This window comes from Sphaeramia orbicularis, chromosome 12 (genome assembly GCF_902148855.1).
Source record: "Sphaeramia orbicularis chromosome 12, fSphaOr1.1, whole genome shotgun sequence".
NCBI lineage: Eukaryota > Metazoa > Chordata > Actinopteri > Kurtiformes > Apogonidae > Sphaeramia > Sphaeramia orbicularis.
Window position 1 is genome coordinate 11,895,945 of NC_043968.1, and position 22,823 is coordinate 11,918,767.

At 37.1% G+C, this 22,823-nt stretch overlaps 1 protein-coding gene across 1 annotated transcript in view; it reads right to left on the reverse strand.

Moving 5' to 3' along the window:
• The window catches only part of LOC115430389 (laminin subunit gamma-3-like), an 88,589-nt gene that overhangs the window by 39,327 nt on the left and 26,439 nt on the right, over positions 1-22,823 (reverse strand). Inside the window, exons 5-9 of the mRNA XM_030150380.1 lie at positions 6,957-7,145; positions 6,482-6,727; positions 3,094-3,247; positions 1,119-1,261; positions 793-971 (exon numbers count right to left, since the gene is read on the reverse strand). Coding sequence (XP_030006240.1) covers positions 793-971; positions 1,119-1,261; positions 3,094-3,247; positions 6,482-6,727; positions 6,957-7,145 — 911 coding nt within the window. The remainder of the gene's footprint in view (positions 1-792; positions 972-1,118; positions 1,262-3,093; positions 3,248-6,481; positions 6,728-6,956; positions 7,146-22,823) is intronic.

Consider the following 22,823-nt stretch of genomic DNA (forward strand, 5'->3'; position numbering starts at 1 on the left):
ATTTTTGACGCACAGAAACAGGTATTTACTGATAAATTGTGTGAAAACTATGGGGAGAGCTTGTGATTCTGGGGGGTTATGCTCAGGAGAGATCTACATAATGTTACCAATTCATGTCAGAAAAGATATGTAGTGTCTTAAAACTTTAATAAAGATGTGTAAAAAAAAAAAAAAAAAAAAAAAGAACAACAAAATCCATGAATATACAAGAGAACAGCTGTAGAATAGCTGTCCACTGGAGTGACCAGTATGCATGAAAGGGTTAATAATATCCCAGGTTTTGTGTTTGGTCTTGACAGGTTTTGAAAAAGTCCTCAAAAAGTGGTCTGATGTCGAATACTGTCACACTATTTACTGTAGAACCAATAGACTGACCAATGACGTTGACTTATTTTTAAGCCAATCACAGGAGACGTTTGACTTTTTTAGACTAATTTCATGACCTGGTTGCAGTCACTGTTTTATTTCCATCTCCAGCAGATATATGTCTGTTCTCCTGATGAATCTACATAGAAAATTCTCTCTCCTTTTATATCTCTTTAGCTCTCTGTCATTTCCCAAGCGTGGATGTCTGTTTTTATAATGTGTTAAATGCACTTTTTGTGTCTGTCTGCTCTTTGGTGCTGGATTTACAATTTATTGTGGTTCTGTCAGTGCTTTTTTCACCAAAAACAGCTCCTTACTTCATCTGGAAAGAGAAACAAAAAAACAAAAACAAAAAAAGACACATTCCTCCATTTATAGAGGAGTGACTCAGACAAAAACACAAACCTATAAACAATTGAAACCCACCTGCTTTTTGACAAGACCATAGCAAACGGGACATTCTTCGCACTGGTGTGTGTTTCGGTCGTGGAAGTAGTTCAGCTCACATTTGTCACACTTGTAACCCACAAAGCCCGGGCGACAGTGGCAGGTACCGTTACCGTGACACTGCATGGATATGGAGCCCATCGGGTCACAGTTACAAGCTGGAGGAAAGACGGAGGACGTGACAGTGTGACAGCGCAGTGGAGGAACATTTAAAGAGTTTGGAAATCTTTCATGTGTGGTCTGTATTAGAGGATGTATTTAAGGGATTAGAGGATGGAACAGAGTGCAGTGCTGAAGTCCTGTACCTCTGCAACCACGTGAGGAGAATCCAAAGAAGCCCGCACGGCAAGACTCGCACAGTCTCCCCTCCACTCCTGCACGACATATGCACTGGCCTGTGATTGGATGACACGCACTAGATGATGAGCCAATGGGATTACACTTGCACCTAAGAAGGAATAGAATACATTTATTGTCAGTGTAACAAGTACTGATATTGAACATTTTAACCTTAGTGTGCTATTGGAGGACATAACAAGACTTTGTTAGTGTTGTAAAATGTTTCAAAATGATTTTTTATGCTGTAGAAAATCATATTTAGTTCTTTACCCATAAGGGGCAAAAAAAAATTATATACCAACAAGTATTTATTAAAAAATATAAGAAAAACACATGTAAGGTGAAAAGAACATCACTGTTAGAACATTACAACAAGTGCTGATGCAGACACCTGTCCACATATGGGAAATCAGAAGGTACAATATGCAAGCATGGTCACTATTTAACCCTTTATAGTTCACTCATAGAAATACTCTGACATTCAAAAATTCCACCTTAGAGTGTTATTGGAGGACATGACAAGACTTTATTACTTTGGTAAAATTGTATTTATTTTTTTATTATGTAGAAAATCAAGGTTGATGAAGTTACCATATTTGGTTCCTTGCCCATATGTGGCCAAAAAAATAAATTCCAAGAAGTAAGTGTGTGTGTGTGTGTGTGTGTGTGTGTGTGTGTGTATGTATGTATGTATGTATGTATGTATGTATGTATGTATGTATGTATGTATGTATGTATGTATGTATGTATGTATGTATGTATGTATGTATGTATGTATGTATGTATGTATGTGTGTGTGTGTGTGTGTGTGTGTGTGTGTGTGTGTGTGTGTGTGTATGTATGTACTGTATGTATGTATGTGTGTGTGTATGTATGTATGTACGTATGTATATATGAATGTACTGTATGTACTGTATGCATGTACTGTATGTATGTATGTGTATGTATGTATATCTACATATGTATGTATGTATGTATTTATATATGTATGTATATATGTATGCATGTACTGTATGTACTGTATGTATGTATGTACTTTATGTATATATGTATGATGTATGTATGTGTGTATGTACTGTATGTATGTATGTACTGTATGTATGTATGTCTACGTATGTATGTATGTACGTATGTATATATGAATGTACTGTATGTACTGTATGCATGTACTGTATGTATGTATGTATGTGTATGTATGTATATCTACATATGTATGTATGCATGTATTTATATATGTATGTATATATGTATGCATGTACTGTATGTACTGTATGTATGTATGTACTTTATGTATATATGTATGATGTATGTATGTGTGTATGTACTGTATGTATGTATGTACTGTATGTATGTATGTATGTCTACGTATGTATGTATGCATGTATGTACTGTATATATGTATATCTACGTATGTATGTATGTATGTATGTACTATGTATATACTGTATGTACTGTATGTATGTATATCTACGTATGTATGTATGTGTACATATATATGAATGTACATGTACTGTATGTATATATGTATGCATGTACTGTATGTACTGTATGTATATATATATGTATGTATGTATGTATGTACTGTATGTGTATGTATATATATGTATACAAGAAAACACATGTAAGGTGAAAGGAACATGACTTTTAGAACATTAGACCAACATGCGTGCTGATCCAGACCCCTGTCCACATCCACATGATCCCTTTGAACATCATTCCTTACATTAGTACCATTACTTCATGGTACCGAACAAAGCAGGTCCACTCACTGTTCATGCAGAGGTGGACCTTAACAGACCCTGGAGACCACATTGGACCTCAGATGGTTGCCTCACTGTAACTATTGCTGTCACTGTCTTATAATGTATGCGAAAATGACCAAAAATAGTCACTTGTCCTGTGAAAGGTCAACACTTTTAATTCCACCTTGCATCACTTTACCTCTCACATCCTACACCTGGTTGCAGGTTGAAGAAGCCGACTTCACAGGTACTGCAGTCACGTCCAGTCACATGACCCAGGCACCGGCAGCTTCCGTCATGAGGGTGGCATTCGTCGAGACGTCCAAAAGTGCCGCTGGGGTTGCAGTTGCACGCTAAAGGCAACAATCATAACACTGAGTTGTTGAAAGCTTAAATTTAATCTGCTCATCTACCTAGTCTGCATAAAAGACTTTTCAACAGTTTGACTCATGGCCTTCAGGTAGAACTGGCATAAAAGTAGAGAGTTTCTAAGAAAATCACACAACGAATACATCACAGCTATTAATCTTTTGGTCCCTGTCTGCCTTTGTCGCTTTATTTGACAATTCTATTCATTTAGAAGCTTTTTAATTCTCTTTCCCAAATGACTCTATGTCTCTGTCTCTTTATTTTTTTCTCACTACCACTTGTTCCCTCGTTTTTGGCGTTTGCCTTTCATGACTCATGAGTGGTACACTTGTACTATTTGAAGTCCTAAATCCATTAGTCAAGTCCATTAGAGTGTTTTTAAGAGCTTGATCCAAGGTTGTATAAATCTTCTATGGAACTTGTCAACAATAGACTTTGAACTGACTTCTGTTCTTCTGACAATCTCAATTTTGGTCAAATGAGACCCTGAATATCATCAATTGTTGATAAGAATTTACTTGATTAACCCTTTCATGCATACTGTCCACTCCAGTGGACAGTTTTTCTCCAGCTGTTCTCTTGTATATTCATGGGTTTTGTTGTTTTAGTTTCATATCAGCCAACACAGTGGACACTTATGCACCATCCCATACACTGACATTCATACCATTACTGTAACTTTGCTGTTCTTGATAAACCTGATCTGCAGTAACATGTTTGAGTGTAAATCAATTGTTATTTGTTAGACAAGAAGGGTTTTTTTTTTGCATATTATCTCCATGAAGTGAGTAATTACTAGTATTAGAATATGTTAAAATGTGAGAAGACATCAGATTAGCAGCATTAAAAATGTTTTTATTTCATTGTTTTCATATCACTTTCTGATATTGGGTTTCAAACATGTTTCTATTCTTCAAAAATTCAATGCGTGGATATTTTTGTAACTCCATAGAAAAAAAAAACTTGATCACATTGTTTCTTTTCATGCCACTGAAGAAAAAAATCTTGACTAAGGTACTCACAATTCATGCATGAAAGGGTTAATGTAACAGAGTACAGCTCCAGTACATTCTAACCCATAAAAACCCAAACATCCAAACCATCTACTGATGTAAACTGTTCCACTAATCCTATCACAATGTGTAAATAATTGGTGTAAAATTGATAAAACCTGATCTGCAGTAACATGTTTAAGTGTAAATCAACTGCTAATAAAAATTTGGAATATGATAAAATGTGAGAAAACATCAGATTAGCTGCATTAAGACTGTTTTTATTTTATAGTTTTCACACAGTAGATCACTTTCTGATATTGCATTCTTTGCTTCAAAAATTAAACACACGGTGTCCAGCAGAGTTGACATTTTTGGAACTCCACGAAAAATTATGAAGGTAGATTTGTTGTTTGTTAACCAAAATAAATAAATAAATAAATAAATAAATAAATAAATAAATAAATAAATAATTCAGTTTAACCCTTTCATGCACAAATTATGAGAACCTTAGTCAAAATTTTTTCCTAAGTGTTTTTATAACCCTTTAGGCATGAAAAAAACAATGTGATTGAAAATTTTCTTCTGAAAACTAAATAATAAATAAATAATAAATAAAAATAATAATAATAAAAAAAAGCATGAAAAAAAATGAAAAAAAAAAAAAAAAATCTTATTAACCTATTTTTCATGAAGTTGCAAAAATGTCCACTCAGCTGGACACCACACATTTAATTTTTGATGCACAGAAACATGTATTTACTGATAAATTATGTGAAAACTATGGGGAGAGCTTGTGATTCTGGGGGTTTATGCTCAGGAGAAATCTACATAATGTGACCAGTTCATGTCAGAAAAGATATGTAGTGTCTTAAAACTTTAATACAGATATGTGTAAAAATAAAAAAACAACAACGAAAAGAACAACAAAATTCATGAATATACAAGAGAACAGCTATAGAACAGACCTCCCATGACCTTTGATTGGATTTAAATCCCACCGCTACTTCGCGCAAACCACTTGTAACTTGGACAAATGTGTACAAATGTGTACAAATGTGTGTCTGTTGTTTAAGGTTATCCATAATTCTGCTGCTCCTCCCTTCAAAAGTTTTATTTCTTTGAGTTCTGGAAAAACATCTCGAACTACTCGATCAACAGCGAGTGCAGGATTCCGAGACACAAAACAGCATTTGCAAATTCAGCATTCTCATGTGTGGCCATGCGACAGTGGAACACATGACCAACAGAACTACTAACAATTATAAACTATCACACATTCTCCCACAGGGTGAAAAAACAGCTACTGTCAAACCAAACCTCTAGCCATAATGTAATGTAATGTAAACATGCTCAGAGTGTGTGTGACAGACTGCAGTGGGATGAATAAGAGTGAATGGTTGGATGTGAATGAATATTTTATATAGATGGAGTTATAAATATGCATTTTTTTTTACTGTTTTTTACTGTTTTAGTTTTTATTAATGTCTGTTTTTTTAATGATAACATCAGCCTGCAGGGACTACAGGTGGAAATTAGCACGAGTGCAACAACCCCATGTGGCCCCATTCACCTGGAATGAACTACAAAAAGACCTGAAACTGAAGGATCTGGTTTCGTTGGACACTTTTAAGAGGATGCTGTGTGACTTAGAGAGGGAGATATCTGGCTGCAGATGTTTTACCTGACGCACTTTTGTCTATATTTCATGAGCACTTTTTGAGTTGACTTTGGAAGGTTTGACTTGTCTATGTGCTTTTTATGTATTTGTTTTATGTATGGAAGCCTATCTGTAACTATTTAATGTACTGCTGCCCGTCTTGGCCAGGACACTCTTGAAAAAGAGATTCTTAATTTCAATGAGGTTTTCCTGGTTAAATAAAGGTAGAAAAAAAAAAAAAAACAACCTGGGACACTACATCTCTCCTTTTTAAGGTTAATGTATATTGTGCATTGTCTTTGTCTACATAAATAAATAAAAGGAAAAGTGTAATTTGCCCCTGCTCACTCATGCATGAAAACCTGGGTCTGTAAATTTGGACAAATATCCACCAATCCCCTTCCTACTGACGTCCAGAAAAGAAAATTTTAAAAAATTATCAAATGCAAAACGGGGTAATTTTTAAAAATGTACTATTTTTTTTTTTATTTTTTTTATACACCCTGTAGAAGTCATATCTCCCAGTACTTCTACTCCTTCATCTCAGTGTGTCCTCTGTTACTCACGTTTGCACTTCTGAGCAGCTGTCTGGTTCAGGGCATCACCATAGAAACCCTGCCGGCAACGCTGGCAGCGCTCGCCCTCTGTGTGCCCCAGGCATTTCAGACATCTCCCAGTAATGTGGTCACAAACTCCCAATGCGTTGAAGTCCACGTTACCGTTGCAGTCGCATCTCTCACACGGCCGAACTACCCCAGATTGTCCGAGGGGGTCACCATAGTAACTATCTTCACACATCTGGCAGCGGATACCTACACGGGGGGGGGGCAAAGGTGAAAGCGGTGAGCCGGAATTGGACTGATGATTGAGCTAGAACGTAGCGGGAGGTCAGTGTCATGTCACCTCTGAGGCTGTCATAATGAAATTAAAAGCACCTATCAGATGTGTCAGAAGCTTCTGGAGGAAATTCTAATCATTTTGCTCCTCCTCACACAGTGTATTTGCAGCGATATAGCTGTACATCGGTGGTGGTGGTCTCACCTGTCTGTCCAGTGGGGCAATCGGTGCAGACCACCTGTCCTGTCTGTGCAATTTGAGCACAGCTGGTCCGGTCTGGGCAAGGGCAAGGCTGACAATCACTGCGAGTGCCAATCAAAGCGTTGCCATAGTAACCGTCCAGGCATTGCTCACAGGTCCGTCCGGTAGTGAAGTCTGAACACTCACACACACCTGAAACACAGAAGGAAGGTAACAGTTAGCAGTGTTGGGAGTAACATGTTACAAAAGTAATGCATTACAGTAATGGATTACATTTTGCTGTAATGCAGTAGTGCAGTGTTTCTGAAAAAGTGGGGTGGGCCCCCCCCGGGGGGGCGCAAAGGCTTGCCGGGGGGGCATGGGATCATTCCTACGTGTTTATTTTTTCTTCAGGTTCGAACATGTAGCAGGTGGAACTAATGTTTTAGCGCTGGAGCACCCTGGACTCATTTTAGGGACGTACAACAAACAAATCTACTGCCATGATGATCTGTCACTGGACTAGACACAGAGTTTAGGTTTGGAGAGTGGACAAGGATTGGACTGGAAAAGAAAAATCTGCAATGTTTCTGTTTTGTTTGTACAATTTGCACTTTGATGTTCTGAGATGTGCAACATAAACAGGCTCATTGCAGCCGCTGATATTGTTAAAATGTTCATCTTTGTTACCAAAATGTGTTTGTTGTTCTAATAAAATATATACCTTATTGTCATAGTTGTAAGATAATCACACATTTCCTATTTTTATTTTGAAAAATAATGTCTCAGGGAACAGTCTTGTTGAGTTCATTTGTATTGTTCAATCAAAAATCTACGTTATTTTTAATTTGCACAACAAATTATTCAAGGAAAAGCAAAAAGTATTCTTACAATATTGATGTTTCTTTCAATAAAAGTAATAATTGCACCACAGGTACAATGTTGTTGGGGTTGAGTGGGGCTTGGAGATTTTTCGTGCTCCAAAGGGGGGCCCGACAGAAAAAGATTGAGAACCACTGCAGTAGTGTTAGGCATACTCATTGATTTTCAGTAATATTTTACTCAGGACATGTTCAATAGCGCTTGCATTGCAACACACTTTTCACCTATAATTTTCTTGCTCAAATGAAAAAAACAAAACAAAAACAGAAACACTGTGAGACCTTAAGGCAGAGTTTTTCAACCTTGGGGTCGGGACCCCATTTGGGGTCACCTGGAATTCAAATGGGGTCGCCTGAAATTTCTAGTAATTGATTAAAGAAAAATGGTAAATGGACTGAACTTATATAGCACATTTTCTACACCTTCATGGTGCCCAAAGTGCTTTACAGTTCCTCACATTCACCCATTCACACACACACTCATACACCAGCGGGCCACTGTTGCCATGCGGGGCGCTGCCTGGCCCCACTGGGAGCAATGTAGGGTTCAGTGTCTTGCCCAAGAACACTTCAACATGTGGACAATTGGAGCCAGGATTCGAACCACCGACCCTTTGGTTATTAGACGACCTGTTCCACCAACTGAGCCACAGCCGCACCCCCCCCAAAAAAAACTTACTAATAAAAAATATATGGTGAGTTGAGAGAGACAGTCACAATCCATACAGATATGACAAACTGTGAGTCTGAAACTGCAGCACTGTGGTTCTGTTTATCTGTCAAATGTTCATTGTGGTCAGTTTCAGATGCTGCAGCTCTTTCATAATTCATAGTTTGAGTTCTTGTTTGTTCAGTATTAATTGTCAGCCTTGTAAATCCAAGCTGGACTGACTGTACATATCCTGAGCAAGGAAAATAAAATTCTCTCTTTGTGCAGTAATCTACACCTGGCTTTACTGCCTCCGTCCAGAATAATATACATTATGTAGACTAAATGTCATCTAACATTAACATTTATTTGCAACATAGTATAGCAAATATTACAGGGTCAAAAACAAAGAAATTTTTGCCAAAAAAATGTCTCCATTTTGAATGTCTGGGGTCACCAGAAATTTGTGATGTTAAAATGGGGTCATGAGCCAATAAAGGTTGGGAAGCACTGCCTTAAGGAATCACAAATGCGTCTGTACAGTTCTATTTCCTGTTGGTGTTCAGCCAGTGGGTGCAGACAGCAGAAGACAGTCCATTGTCCACATGGACGTATGCTCAGTACTAACCCTAACCCTGCTTTACAGAAGCTAGTTAGCATGATCCCTGTGATCAGCAATGACAAGGGAAGCTAATGTTTGTATGACTAGTTAGAATTCTTTATCAATTGCACATTTATCTGCTTGTGTTCTCTGTGCCGCACCCCCTGTTTGAACATGGAAAACGTGGGAAAAAATGCAAGCGTTCCTGCCGAAATTCGAACATCGTAGACCTAGCGATACTTGCTGAGCTATCCATTCACATGTACGTCAGGGTCCAATTGTACGTGTCCTGGGGGGGGGGGGCGTGTTCCGGTGCACAAATGCCATTCATGATGGGAGTCTGTATGTAACTTCAAAGTAATGCAGGAATCATGTAACGTATTAAAATTCTGAGATAATAATATTGTAAGGTAAGGCATTACTTTTAAATAACAGTAACAAGTAATCTGTAATGGATTACAGTTTGGAAGTAACGTGCACAACACTGACAGTTAGGCATGTCACACACATGACTCTTCCACCCTTACATATACACATTGCTGTTTGCAGTAGCAGAGGGTGATGTTCTCCTCACTGCCAGCAGAGGGTGCTGTGTCTCTGACCATGACACCATGAGTGCAGCACCTCTGCACAAATAGTCAACTCCACAGGCCAATCCTGTAAGAAAACATTCCCTACAGCCCACTGTGGAGAGCAGAAGACAACTAAATTCACCCTGACTATAATTGCTTTGGGAAATATAAGAGCAAAAAGCAGTCCAAAAGACCTTCAAGAAGTAAAGCAATTCCCCCACCAAGTGGGAGAGATTACCATTTCGATGAGGTCCCAAAAACAAACTGTTGTTTCTAAAGCCTCACAAAACAACTCTTCAATGCTCTAAATCACTTTAAAGGATTAGTTCTTGTGGAATGTTTTGATTTACATGTATATTGACTGAATCCCTGGTGAATCCCACTGAGCTTATCACAGAGATTCTTTTCTCCTTATCGTGCCATATTTTAAATTCACTTTGCAGGCAGCGGTGAATAATAAATACACCAATAATAATGCAAGGAAATATCAAAAGGAGTGAAGAAGATCATCACTAAGATGATTGGACCTACACACACCCACCCACCCACAGAAACTCCCCAAAAAGAAACACAGAAGACTTGACATGAAACAATGTGGCATTCTAATTTAATAACTGACTGACTAAAGCTTACAATGCAACCACAAAGCACAGAGTGTGAACATTCCTGGAAAATCCCAATGAAAAAAGTAATTGCAACAGCTAATGTATGACTGAGAAGCTTACAGAGTTAAATTCATCACAGAATCACATTGAGCAGACGTTCATTAAAATTTAATCAACATTTATGCATTTTAAACTGTAACAAAATAATAGCTGCTTTTGTACTGTGGGTTACTGCAATAGGATATTTAGTATTCCTGCCGCACTGCATGATCTTTCCCTTTTTAGTATTCAGTGAGCGTCTGAGTATCACAGACCGTACAATAATTTGAATCATTTTGAAAATTTCAAAGTTTCTCAAATGACTGCAGCACGGGTTGATAACAATAATGGTGCTGATTTTCTAGAGAACACCAATAAGATCTCGATGCATAGCAAATAATCCCAGGGCATGCAATTTTACAGAATCCTCATTAAAATTTCCCATCACTCCCTCATAGCCTACGGTGTGATTCAGCGAGAAGCTCTTCGCTGTGCAATTTTTAAGTCGGCTCACAACACTGAATATACTGGGTAAAGAAATTCTTGCCTCTGGTTATGGGGTCACTGCAACCAATGTCTCCCATCACTAAATAAAGCCCTTTTAACTTTGGACCTGTAAGTCAAGTGCATGAGATAGAATAACGGCGGCTAAGCTAAATTGATCACATAGCTATTACGAGGGGAACAATTATCCTATTGCCTGATGAAGTGTGGTCCTCTGGGTAAAAATCATTAGTTCTTTTGTGAGGTGAGGTGAATAATACATGACTTCCAAGCATGTAATGCCAGTCATTTAAACAGAGTATTTAACAATAATGATTGTTCCCAGCATAAAGAAGTGAATCTTTCTTGAATTTCACAAGGCATTACAATGGCCCTGATGGTGCGCAGTGTCAATCCCCAATGAGCCATAGTAAATTTAATGGCAGCAGAAATGTGCTGACTTTACTGAGTGTGAAGATGACTGAGTGTGATATGAGGCAGCATAGCCACCCAGGACCTCCGCGATGCTATTATCATTCCTGTCGGCTTCTGGGGAAAAGCTAACGGCATGCATCACAAACCGTAGATGAATGGCGAGGCGGCTATATTCGCATGATATTCCTCGTCGTCATGCTAATCGACATTATTAGATAACATCCCCGCAGAATAATTTTATCAATGAATCGATGACAGTTCATTCAGTCTTAATGAATTGGGATTCCTCGGAAGTCTCCCGGTGGAGCTGTGCACATTGAATCCTTGGACAAATCCGTACAATTCTGCTATCTGTGCTGCTTTCACCCTGTTCTGCTTCTCCCTTCTCAGCCATGGACCACTACACTTCAGTGCTCGGCTCGTCTTCTGAACTCGGCTTGTCTGTTCTGTGATGGCAAAGCAATATTCCTGTATGGGAAACAAGCGGTCTGGGCTTTTTTTTTTTGGTCTGTTTTTCAATAGGAACCCTGCATCATATACACATCACAGTCCAAAGGGCTTCTTTCTAGCAGTTCTCATTCTACCTGCCTATACCGCTCTGCTCCTCATTGTAGTCTCTCCACAGAAATACACACACATCCAGGCCTAATGCACTTCATTAAGGATGCCCCTTGTGAGGCACAGGAATACATTGGAATACATCAGCGTATGCCAGCTACAGGGCCACGGACAGGCTCTACAAAAATGAATGAAAGGTGCTTTACCGTCTACTTCGTTCGTATTCGCTGTTTATATTTGTGCGTCATCCCGCTGCTATGTTCTCAAATGAAGCGGCTCTCATAAAGATAGCGCTTTATCTTTGTTCGCAGTTGTTTGTAGTAGCTTCAACATCAGATGGAGATGGAAAAAGTGTCAAAGGACATTTAAGGAGGATTGGATTTTCAGTAAATAATCATTTCAATGCATAAAGACCCAAATATACACCAGCGACCAAAAGCATCTACTGATCTAAATGTTTAATAACTTTACAGCCACTAATCCTATCAATAAAATAATTGGTGTAAAATACAGCTTTTCATCTTTTCATGGTCATCAGATATGACCCATTTGGATGTTCAGAGGCTCCGTAGTGAACGTGGAAATACCGTCATCTTCTACAACATTGATTCACCAGTAAAACCCATGGAGTTGGATCAATGACAGTGGATGGACACACTTGGTTTATGTTCACTTAATGATAGATTTTACTGGAAAAAGTCACTTTTTCTCTGTTTTTGGTATGATAACCCTCAAATTTAATCTCAGTATGATGATTAAAGTACATGATCAGTAAAATAAATATAGGAAAATACCTGATTTTCACTGAAAAATGCAAAATGCATAGGATAATATTATAAAAATAATTGGGATAAATCACTTAAGAAAGGTTAAATAGAGAGAAAAATTCATCACATTAATTGCTTTTAAAAACAATCCACTCGTAATGACATATTTTACTGAAAAAGTCACTTTTTCTCTGTTGTGGTATGATAACCCTCACATGTAATCTCAGGATGATGATTAAAGTACACGATCAGTGAAATAAATATAGGAAAATACCAGATTTTCACTGAAAAAATGCAAAATGAAGAGGATAAAATTATGATAAATTGTGGATAAATCACTTAAGAAAGGTTAAATAGAGAGAAAAATTCATCACATTAATTGCTTTTAAAACCAATCCACTCGTAATGATATAATTTACTGGAAAAAGTAACTTTTTCTCTGTTGTGGTATGATAACCCTCAAATTTCATCTCAGTATGATGATTAAAGTACATGATCAATAAAATAAATATAGGAAAATACCTGATTTTCACTGAAAAAATGCAAAATGGAGAGTATAAAATTATGATAAATTGTGATAAATCACTTAAGAAAGGTTAAATAGAGAGAAAAAAATTCATTTGGGAATCAACACAAAATTAGCACTGGGTCTTTATGGGTTACAAAAAAGAATCCATCACACCTGTGGTAGGGCATTTGTTATTTAATGCATTAATTGCTTTTAAAATCAATCCACTTGTAATGATATGTTTTACTGAAAAAGTCAGTGAAATAAATATAGGAAAATATCTGATTTTCACTGAAAAAATGCAAAATGAAGAGGATAATATTATAATAAATGGTGATAAATTGCATAAGAAAGGTTAAATAGAGAGAAAAATTCATTTGGGAACTAACACTAAAGTAGCACTGGGTCTTTATGGGCAAAAAAAAAATAATAATAATCCATCACACCTGTGGCAGGGCTTTTGTCATTGAATACACGAATTGCTTTTAAAATCAATCCACCAACGATATATGTATTTTACTGAAAAGTCCCTTTTTCTCTGTTTTTGTTATGATAACCCTCAAATTTAATCTCAGTATAATGATAAAAGTACACGACCAGTAAATAAAGAAAGAAAAATACATGATTTTCACTGAAAAAATGCAAAACGAAGAGGATAATATTATAATAAATGGTAATAGATCACTTCAGAAGAGAAAAATTTATTTGGGAATTAACAGAAAAGAGCGCTGGGTCTTTACAGGTTAAATAAAAACAGTATTTTGGTTTTTAAGAAAATCAGAGTCTGTCTGGTCTTTGTTATTACATTCTCCACCGCCGGGCCTTGTGATTTATTACTAAAGATTTCAGAGCTTGAGTTTCATTGCATGTCACTGAACATCATCTTGGGAGGTCTGTCTGAAGGTGAAGGCTAACATGTGGGACCTTTGATCATGTGTTGGGCCAGAAAAGGAAATAAAGCAACGTGTAGTTACACACATAACATGGTTCTGACTACTTTCCGCGGCTGCAGCAAGAGAAAATGCCTTTAAAAGACAGCCAGATAATTCTCCTTTTGCTTTATATAAGAGTAAATTGATGTCATAAACATCAGCTTTTCAAGACCACTGTTTCCAGAAGGCTTGTCTCTGTAGCCCAGTGGAACAGCAAAAAGCTTCAGGCCAGGGAAATCTATTTACTAATGCATGTGAACACCCAGCCTTAATGAAGGAGGGAACCAAAACAAAACAGAAAGAGAGAGACAGAGAGGGAAAATTTGGTCTGCAGCTTTAAGGCCTTGGGGGTAGGAGCTAGGGTAAATCTGCTGCGGGACTGTTTGATGCTCTCTAATTTAACACAGATATGCTGCCAGCGCCGGCTGCAGATGCGGCTTGTCAGTGGGGTCTGAACAGTCGACTGAGAGAGGGAGGGTGTGGAAAGTCAAGGAGGAGGGGCTGTATTTTTATGTCCACCCCCATACATAATGTGAACAATACGGATGACTGGGGAAATATGTTTTCTTATACTGTGACTGTGGAAAATAAATGCATCTATTCCTGTTCTGTGTATAGAGACTGTCAGCCAAATTGTTATGGCCAAGGCCCCGAGGTATCAGGGATGAGAACTCCAACAGCAGAGGCTGTAGCTCATGTCTTGGCAACGCTGTGTCACCTCGCTGTTACAGAGGAGCTGAAAAGCATCCAGTGTCCCTTTGACTTACAGGAACAGACAACAAGGACAGAGGCAACAAACTGCAAATTACACTGGATATTTGGCATGAGTATGTACTTAAAAAAAAACAATTTAACACAACATATATATATACAGTGACGGGACTCTGCAACGACAGAATGAATGGCTGTGTGTGTGTGTGTGTGTGTGTGTGTGTGTGTGTGTGTGTGTGTGTGTGTGTGTGTGTGTGAGAGTGTGTGTTACCTCCACCAGGAAGTATTGTGATCACTTTGCTTTGTGTGTTTGTTTGTTTGTTTTGTTAGCAACTTTACGGGAAAACTATTCCAACCATCTTTACCAAATCTTCCCCACAGATAGGCCTAGGCCCTGGGACCAACCCATTAAATTTTGGGCCAAGTAGGCCAAAGTTCAAGGTCACAGCAAGCTCACAAAATCTACTATCTTCCTATCTCTCATCATTGAGCAGTTTTCAAAAATTCATAAAAAATTCAAAACGACTCCAATTAGCCTCCACTTTGATCCACCTGTAGCTTAGAACAATATCTTGTATCTGACACAAAATTGTCCACATCCACTGTGGAATGTGGACTCTGTGGACATTTACATTTCACACTGAAAATCCCATCTACCACACATTTTTCATTAGAACTCAACAAATATTGATTGGAATTGAATATAATTTGACATACACATGACTGGTACCAAGCTTCAACTTTGTACGAGATATCGTTCTGCTCCATTTCTCTTCTGTTACGCTCTGTTGACTTTTGTTATTTTTTATGCACCATTTTCAAAAAATCCTAAAAAATGCAATTCGTGAAATATCATTATGAAATTTGTGTTATCTGAACACTTGTTTCTGTATTTATTTATTATTGTGGTGTTTGTGTTGTTACCTCCACCAAGCAGGTATGTGATCGCTTTGCTTTGTGTGTGTTTGTTTGTTTGTTAGCAAGATAACTCAAAAAGTTAGGGAGGGACGGATTTTCAGGAAATTTTCAGGAAATATTGATACTGGCACAAGGAAGAAATGATTAAGTTTTGGTGGTGAAGGGGGGGGGGGGGCACTGATCTGCCTTGGTGGAGGTCTGCGCTGTCCGAGTGCTTTTCTTGTTTTCATTATGCACTGATTGTTAGACACTTTTTTTATTTCGTTGTACATGTTGCATGTTACAAGGACAATAAAGACTATTCTATTCTATTCTATTCTATTCTTAACCCTTTATCGGGCAAGTGACTATTTTTGGTCATTTCTGCACACTTTACAATTCCAGTGAGGCAACAATGTCATGAACAATGAACAGCCTGCACGAGGAGATTAGGACTGCAGAATCAGTGACGTCATTTAAATCACTTCTTAAAAACACATTTTTATAGACTTGCCTCTATGTGATGTCTGTCCCCTTTTTAATTTTAATTTTAATTGTTTAAATTTGACTTTTACCCTGTTTGGTTATTCATTTATAGTCTCATACATGATGTTGTTTATCTCATTCCTTCATTTTTACATTGATTTGACAGCATCATGTTACCCCTGCCCTCTTTACGCCAATTCACTTCATTTATTCAAAGTGTCATGTTTATGCATTTGCTACATATCTCTTTTATTGTGTTGCTTCTGTTTCAGTGTCTTTACTTGCATCTTGTATCCTGCTGTTGTGCCCTCTGCTTTGTCTGTCAAAACACTTTGCAAACTTTGTTTTTTAAAGGTGCTATATAAATAAAACTATTTATTATTATTATTATTATTATTATTATTATTATTATTATTATTATTATTATTATTATTATTATTATTATCATCATTATTATTATCATTATTATTATTATTGTCAGGTCCAATGTGGGTCTGTAAGGTCCACCTCTGCATGAACAATGAGTGTACCTGCTTTGTTAGGTACCATGAAGTAATGGTACTAATGTAAGGAATGATGTTCAAAGGGATCATGTGGATGTGGACAGGGGTCTGGATCAGCACTGATGTTGGTCTAATGTTCTAAAATACATGTTCCTTTCACCTTACGTGTGCTTTCCTTGTATTATTTTATATATACACATTAGATTTTATTTTATTTTTTGCCACTTATGGGCAAGGAACCAAATATGGTAACTTCGTTAACCTTGATTTTCTGCCTGACAATACACTTTTTTTTTTTTTTAATTTCACAAAAGTAATAAAATATTGTTATGTCCTGCAATAACACAGTAAGGTGAGTGAGTGCCCTATAAAGGGTTAAAAAGTTCAGTGTTTTATATGTTGTGGTGGGTGACATGGCAGATTATTATACTGCCTCTCCAAAAGTGTTTATTTATTGGTGTTTGGTATGTTATTGCTATCATGATGTTATTATTGAATAAAGACCCAAACATCCACTGGTGACCAGAAGCATCTACTGAACTAAAATGTTTAATACCTGATATTTCACTAACCCTATCAATACATGGAGATAATTGATGTAAAATGCAGTTCTTCATCTGTTCATGGTCATCAGATATGACCCATTTGGACGTTCAGAGGCTCCGTAGTGAATGTGGAAACACAGTCATCTTCTACAACATTGATTCACCAGTAAAACCCATGGAGTTTGACAAGTACCAGTGGTTGTAAATGCTTGTTTTTCCATTCAGTTACTGAAATCTTTGCTGAAAAAGTCACATTTTCTTCAGTTTTCTCCGTTTTAATAGAATAAAGTTTGAATTTACAGCATTTTCATGAGTATCTAAATTAAATATAGGAAAATACATAATTTACAGTGAAAAATGTAAATTACAGAGGATAATATTATAATAAATGGTGATAAATCACTTGAGAAAGGTTAAATAGAAAGAAAAATTATTTGGGAACTGCCCCAAAATTAGCATTGGGTCTTTATGGGTTAATCTGGTCAATACTCCTAAGGTGTGTTTCCATATACATATGGTGTACATTTTCAAATGTTCTATTTGTTTATAGAATGGAGAAAAAAAAACACTTGCTGGAGGCTATTTTCACCTCCTGTGAATAAAAACCACAGTGTAAGTTGTTCTTGTTCTGACCTAAGTCACAAGTCCACCTCAATTACTCTCAGTTTCAGCCAAAAATGTGACCACAATGACTTTGACCTTGACCTTTGCTCACCGAAATCTAACAAGTTCACCCTTTAGTCAAAGTGAATATTTGTACCAAATTTCCTTAAATTCCCTTAAGGTGTTCCTGAGACATAACCCTTGTAAGAGTGGACATACATGAGGTCACAGTGATAGTGACCTTTGACCTTTGACCGCCAAAACTGCCTCATTATTTTCCTTTGTAATCAAGTGAATGCATGTGCCAAATGTTTTGACAGTCAGCCTTTGCTGATATGATGTGTTTTAAATGTAATGAAGACTGACTAATCACCGGATGCACCCTCTGGGTGAAACACGTCTGATATAAATAACAATATTGTGAATTTATTGTTACAACATGGTTCTTGATTACACTCATTATCAACTCTGTGCTCTCGTGTTATGTGTGAACATGTAGGTTATGCTGTGCTAGCCATCTGTGCTTCAAATGCATTTTAAATCAGGCTTTTTTTGGAAACTGGAAAAGCTTGTCACATACTGCTGATGTAAAAAAAAAAAAAAAAAGAATGCCTTTAAGTAATCTGTCCATTTTAATCCATGAAGACCCCGCACTACTTTGGTGGCAGTTCTCAAATGAAATTTTCTCTGTATTGACCCTTTCTCAAGTGATTTATCACCATTTATTATCCTCTGTATTTTGCATTTGTTTCAGTAAAATCAATGTGTTTTCCTATATTTAATTCACCGATCATGTAGATGTCCATTAAAGCTCAATTTAAAGTCGAGGCTTGTTATATCAGAAACAGAGGAAAAACTGAAGAAAAAGGGACTTTTTCATCAAAGAGATCATTAACCCTTTCATGCATAGTGGTCACTCCAGTGGACAGCTATTCAAAACTGTTCTCTTGTACATTCATGGGTTTTATTGTTTTAGTTGCGTAATAGTCAACACAGTGGACACGCCAAGTTTGTGGTGGCCTGATGTCCCTAATCATTGATCGTATTTTCGTTTGATGTACTCTGTGCTATCGAATGACAATAAAGGAAATTCTAATTCTAATTCTAAACATGCATCATCCCATACAGTGCCATTCATACCGTACTGTGACTATGCTGTTCTTGATAAACCTGATCCACAGTGGCATGTTTTAGTGTAAATCACCAAACAAACACGGTCTTTTTTGCATATTATCTCCATGAAGTGAATAAGAACTAGGGTTAGTTATTAAAAACTAGAGTATGTTAAATGTGGGAAAACATCTGATTAGCAGCATTAAAAATGTTTTTATTGCATAGTTTTCCACTCACCACTATCACTTCCTGATATTAGGCTTTAAATACATGTTTCTTGCTTCAGAAATTAAATGCATGGGGTCCGGTTAAGTGGACAGTTTTGTAACAGCTTAAAAAAAATAACAGAAAAAAACCCAAAAAAAGCCCCTCAATTGCATTGTTTGTTTTTTTTTTTTCATGCCTAAAGAGGAATAAAAACATTCAGGAAAAATATCGTGACTAAGGTTCTCATAATTGCATGAAAGGGTTAACCGAACATAAACCCAGTGTGTCCATCCACTGTCATTGATACAATTCGATGGATTTTACTGGTGAATCAATGTTGTAGAAGATGACAGGGTTTCCACGGTAACTACAAAGCCTCTGAACGTTCAAATGGGTCACATCTGATGACCATGAAAAGACGACAAATTTTACACCAATTATTTACACACTGTGATGGGATTAGTGGAACAGTTTACATCAGTAGATGGTTGGATGTTTGGGTCTTTATGGGTTAGAATGTACTGGAGCTGTACTCTGTTACATTAACCCTTTCATGCATGAATTGTGAGAACCTTAGTCAAGATTTTTTTCTTCAGTGGCATGAAAGAAACAATGTGATCAAGTTTTTTTTAAATTTTTTTTATGGAGTTACAAAATATCCACGCATTGAATTTTTGAAGAATAGAAACATGTTTGAAACCCAATATCAGAAAGTGATATGAAAACAATGAAATAAAAACATTTTTTAATGCTGCTAATCTGATGTCTTCTCACATTTTAACATAGTCTAATACTAGTAATTACTCACTTCATGGAGATAATATGCAAAAAAAAAAACCTTCTTGTCTAACAAATAACAAGTGATTACACTAAACATGTTAGTGCAGATCAGGTTTATCAAGAACAGCAAAGTTACAGTAATGGTTCTGAATGTCAGGGTATGAAATGGTGCATAAGTGTCCACTGTGTTGGCTGATATGAAACTAAAACAACCAAAACCCATGAATATACAAGAGAGCAGCTGGAAAATAACTGTCTACTGGAGTGACTTATGCATGAAAGGGTTAAATTATAATTGTAATTAACTAGTTACTCCTGCTTTCTTCTAAATATGTATCCTACATACATCCATTCAGACTGTTGCAGTTTCCTAGTAATTGTAGCAACTTATCAGCAAAGGCAGTGAAAGAGAAGTCTGTTAGCTACACTACCATGTAAACAAATGTAACTTCTCTTTGAAAAGACCAAGGACATTTTAGAGTGAAAAATGAGAAGGTCAGAATATGGCGGAGGATGGTCTGAAGAGTGACTCAGTCTGTAACCGCAGCAAAGTTTCATGATGTGGATATATTCTGTATTCATATTCTGTATTATTATGCACAATACACTAATTTGACTCGAAATGTAATAGTTTTACGGTTGAAAGGCCACCACTTGGAGGCTGTTTTAATTTTTTTCTCCAGTTTATTAATAAGAATTCATGTTAATTGTATTTAAAGTTGACCTCGGTTTTTTCATTATGTCTCACGGATAAAAAAAAAAAAAAAATCTTTCTGAACTCTCCTATTATGTGTTTGAAAGCTTGTTGGGGTTGTTATTATTAAGAGGCAGATGGATGAGTCTGTAGATTCACAAGCCATATTCACAGACCAGACCTACTGCTCAGGGATTATTTAACCAATACTCAGACCAACAAGTAAAACCACATTTTCTCCATTTTCTCATCATAATAATGTGGTTTGAGAGAACGCCAAGTTGTTATCTACATTCTGCTGACTGCTGGTACCTGGATGCAGCATGAAGCTTAAAAAAAAATAAGGCCTTTCTGTTCCTTGTACTGTTTCATAACAACATATGTTTGTTTCTCCCTTTGACATTTATTTGGGGCCAAATTTCTGAATAATGCACAGTGGTTTTGCATAGCTAAATGTCACGCCCACTGCAGTCGGTTGCAGGAGAATAAGAAACAGAAGTATATTTCTGTCTTTTGATGGGAGCGCACCACCAGGGGCTCCTGCAGCCGAGTACATTGCAGTTGGTTTAATAAAGGCCATCACCCTCAGTATCTGTCTCACCGCATCAATTAGAACACAGATGAAGAACTGACCAAACCAACTGCTGGTCACTGCAATACTCATTATACGACGGCAAAATGGAGGAGTGTTTACCAACAAAGGATGGAGGAATGAGACAGATGAAGCCGGGGCGTGCATTTCCCAAATGCCTGCTTAAATGCCATCTTCAGCTCTCAAAGGTCATTAGTTAAAAATCTATGGAGAAAGTTGAGGCAGGCAACAGATAGAGAGTGAGGCTGGCCCTAGCGCTGGCTTATTCAGCCCCTTAATCTCTCTAGTGGGCTGAATTTGTTGCAGGCTAAGCCCTGAAATACCCGACTAGAAGAGGCATGAGAGGATGAGAGGAGGAGAGAGGAAATGAGGAGAGAGGAAACGAGGACAAAAGGAAAGGATATGTTCAGAAGAATGAGCCTGTTTACATGACTATAAAAATAGGACCAATGGCTCTGTAGCTTAGCGGCCAAATTAAAAGCTTTGGGAAGTGTATCCAGATGCCATTTATGATCACCCAGTTCTGTGTATTTATTCTATTACAAAAATAGTCCATGTTTTGGTCATATTCCAATCAGATCTGTCAAAAATTCAAATTCCAACTTGATATCATTGATACTGATTTATTGGATCAATTCACTTCCTATCTGTTATAATGGGGAAATTTTTCAAAGTCGCACCAAATCCAGAATCAGATCCGGATTGAAATAATGTCAATACCTTGTGTTGACATCATCATAAAGAAGCTGTATACCAAGTTTGAAGTCAATCAGAACTGCACAGGGTGGGGAAGCCAAATTTACAATGAACATTTAGTTGTTTTTCCTCAGCAGGCACTACGTCAATAGTTTTGAAACCAAACATATATTGATGTCATAATCAAACCTAACACTACAGGGTGGGGAAGCCAAATTTACAATATTTTGAGGCAGGGATTGAAAGACAGTGTATGACCAATTAGTTTATTGAAAGTCATGAGAATTTATTGCCACAAGAAAATTGACATCATAGAAAATGTTTTATTCTATGTGTCCTCCTTCTTTCTCAATAACTGCCTTCACACGCTTCCTGAAACTTGTGTGTGTTCCTCAAATATTCGGGTGACAACTTCTCCCATTCTTCTTTAATAGTATCTTCCAGCTTTCTCGTAATAGTTTTGCTCATAGTCATTCTCTTCTTTCCATTATAACAGTCTTTATGGACACTCCAACTATTTTTGAAATCTCCTTTGGTGTGACGAGTGCATTCAGCAAATCACACACTCTTTGACGTTTGCTTTCCTGATTACTCATATGGGCAAAAGTTTCTGAAAAGGTATGGATAATAGTGTTAGGTATGATTATGACATCAATATATGTTTGGTTTCAAAACAATTGACGTGCCTGCTGAGAAAAACAACTAAATGTTCATTGTAAATTTGGCTTCCCCACCTGTAGTTTGGGAGAAAAATACAAGTAAAAACTATATAAAGTGAAAGGAACATGTATTATTATTATTATATTATTATTATTATTACCTCCACAAGGAGGTTATGTTTTTGCCAGGGTTTGTTTTGTCTGTCTGTCTGTTTGTCTGTCCGTTAGTGTGCAACATAACTCAAAAAGTTATGGACAGATTTTGATGAAATTTTCAGGGTTTGTTGGAAATGAGATAAGGAAGAAATGATTAAATTTTGGTGGCGATCGGGGGTGGGGGGGCCCACGGGGGGGCCCATTTCCAACAAACCCTGA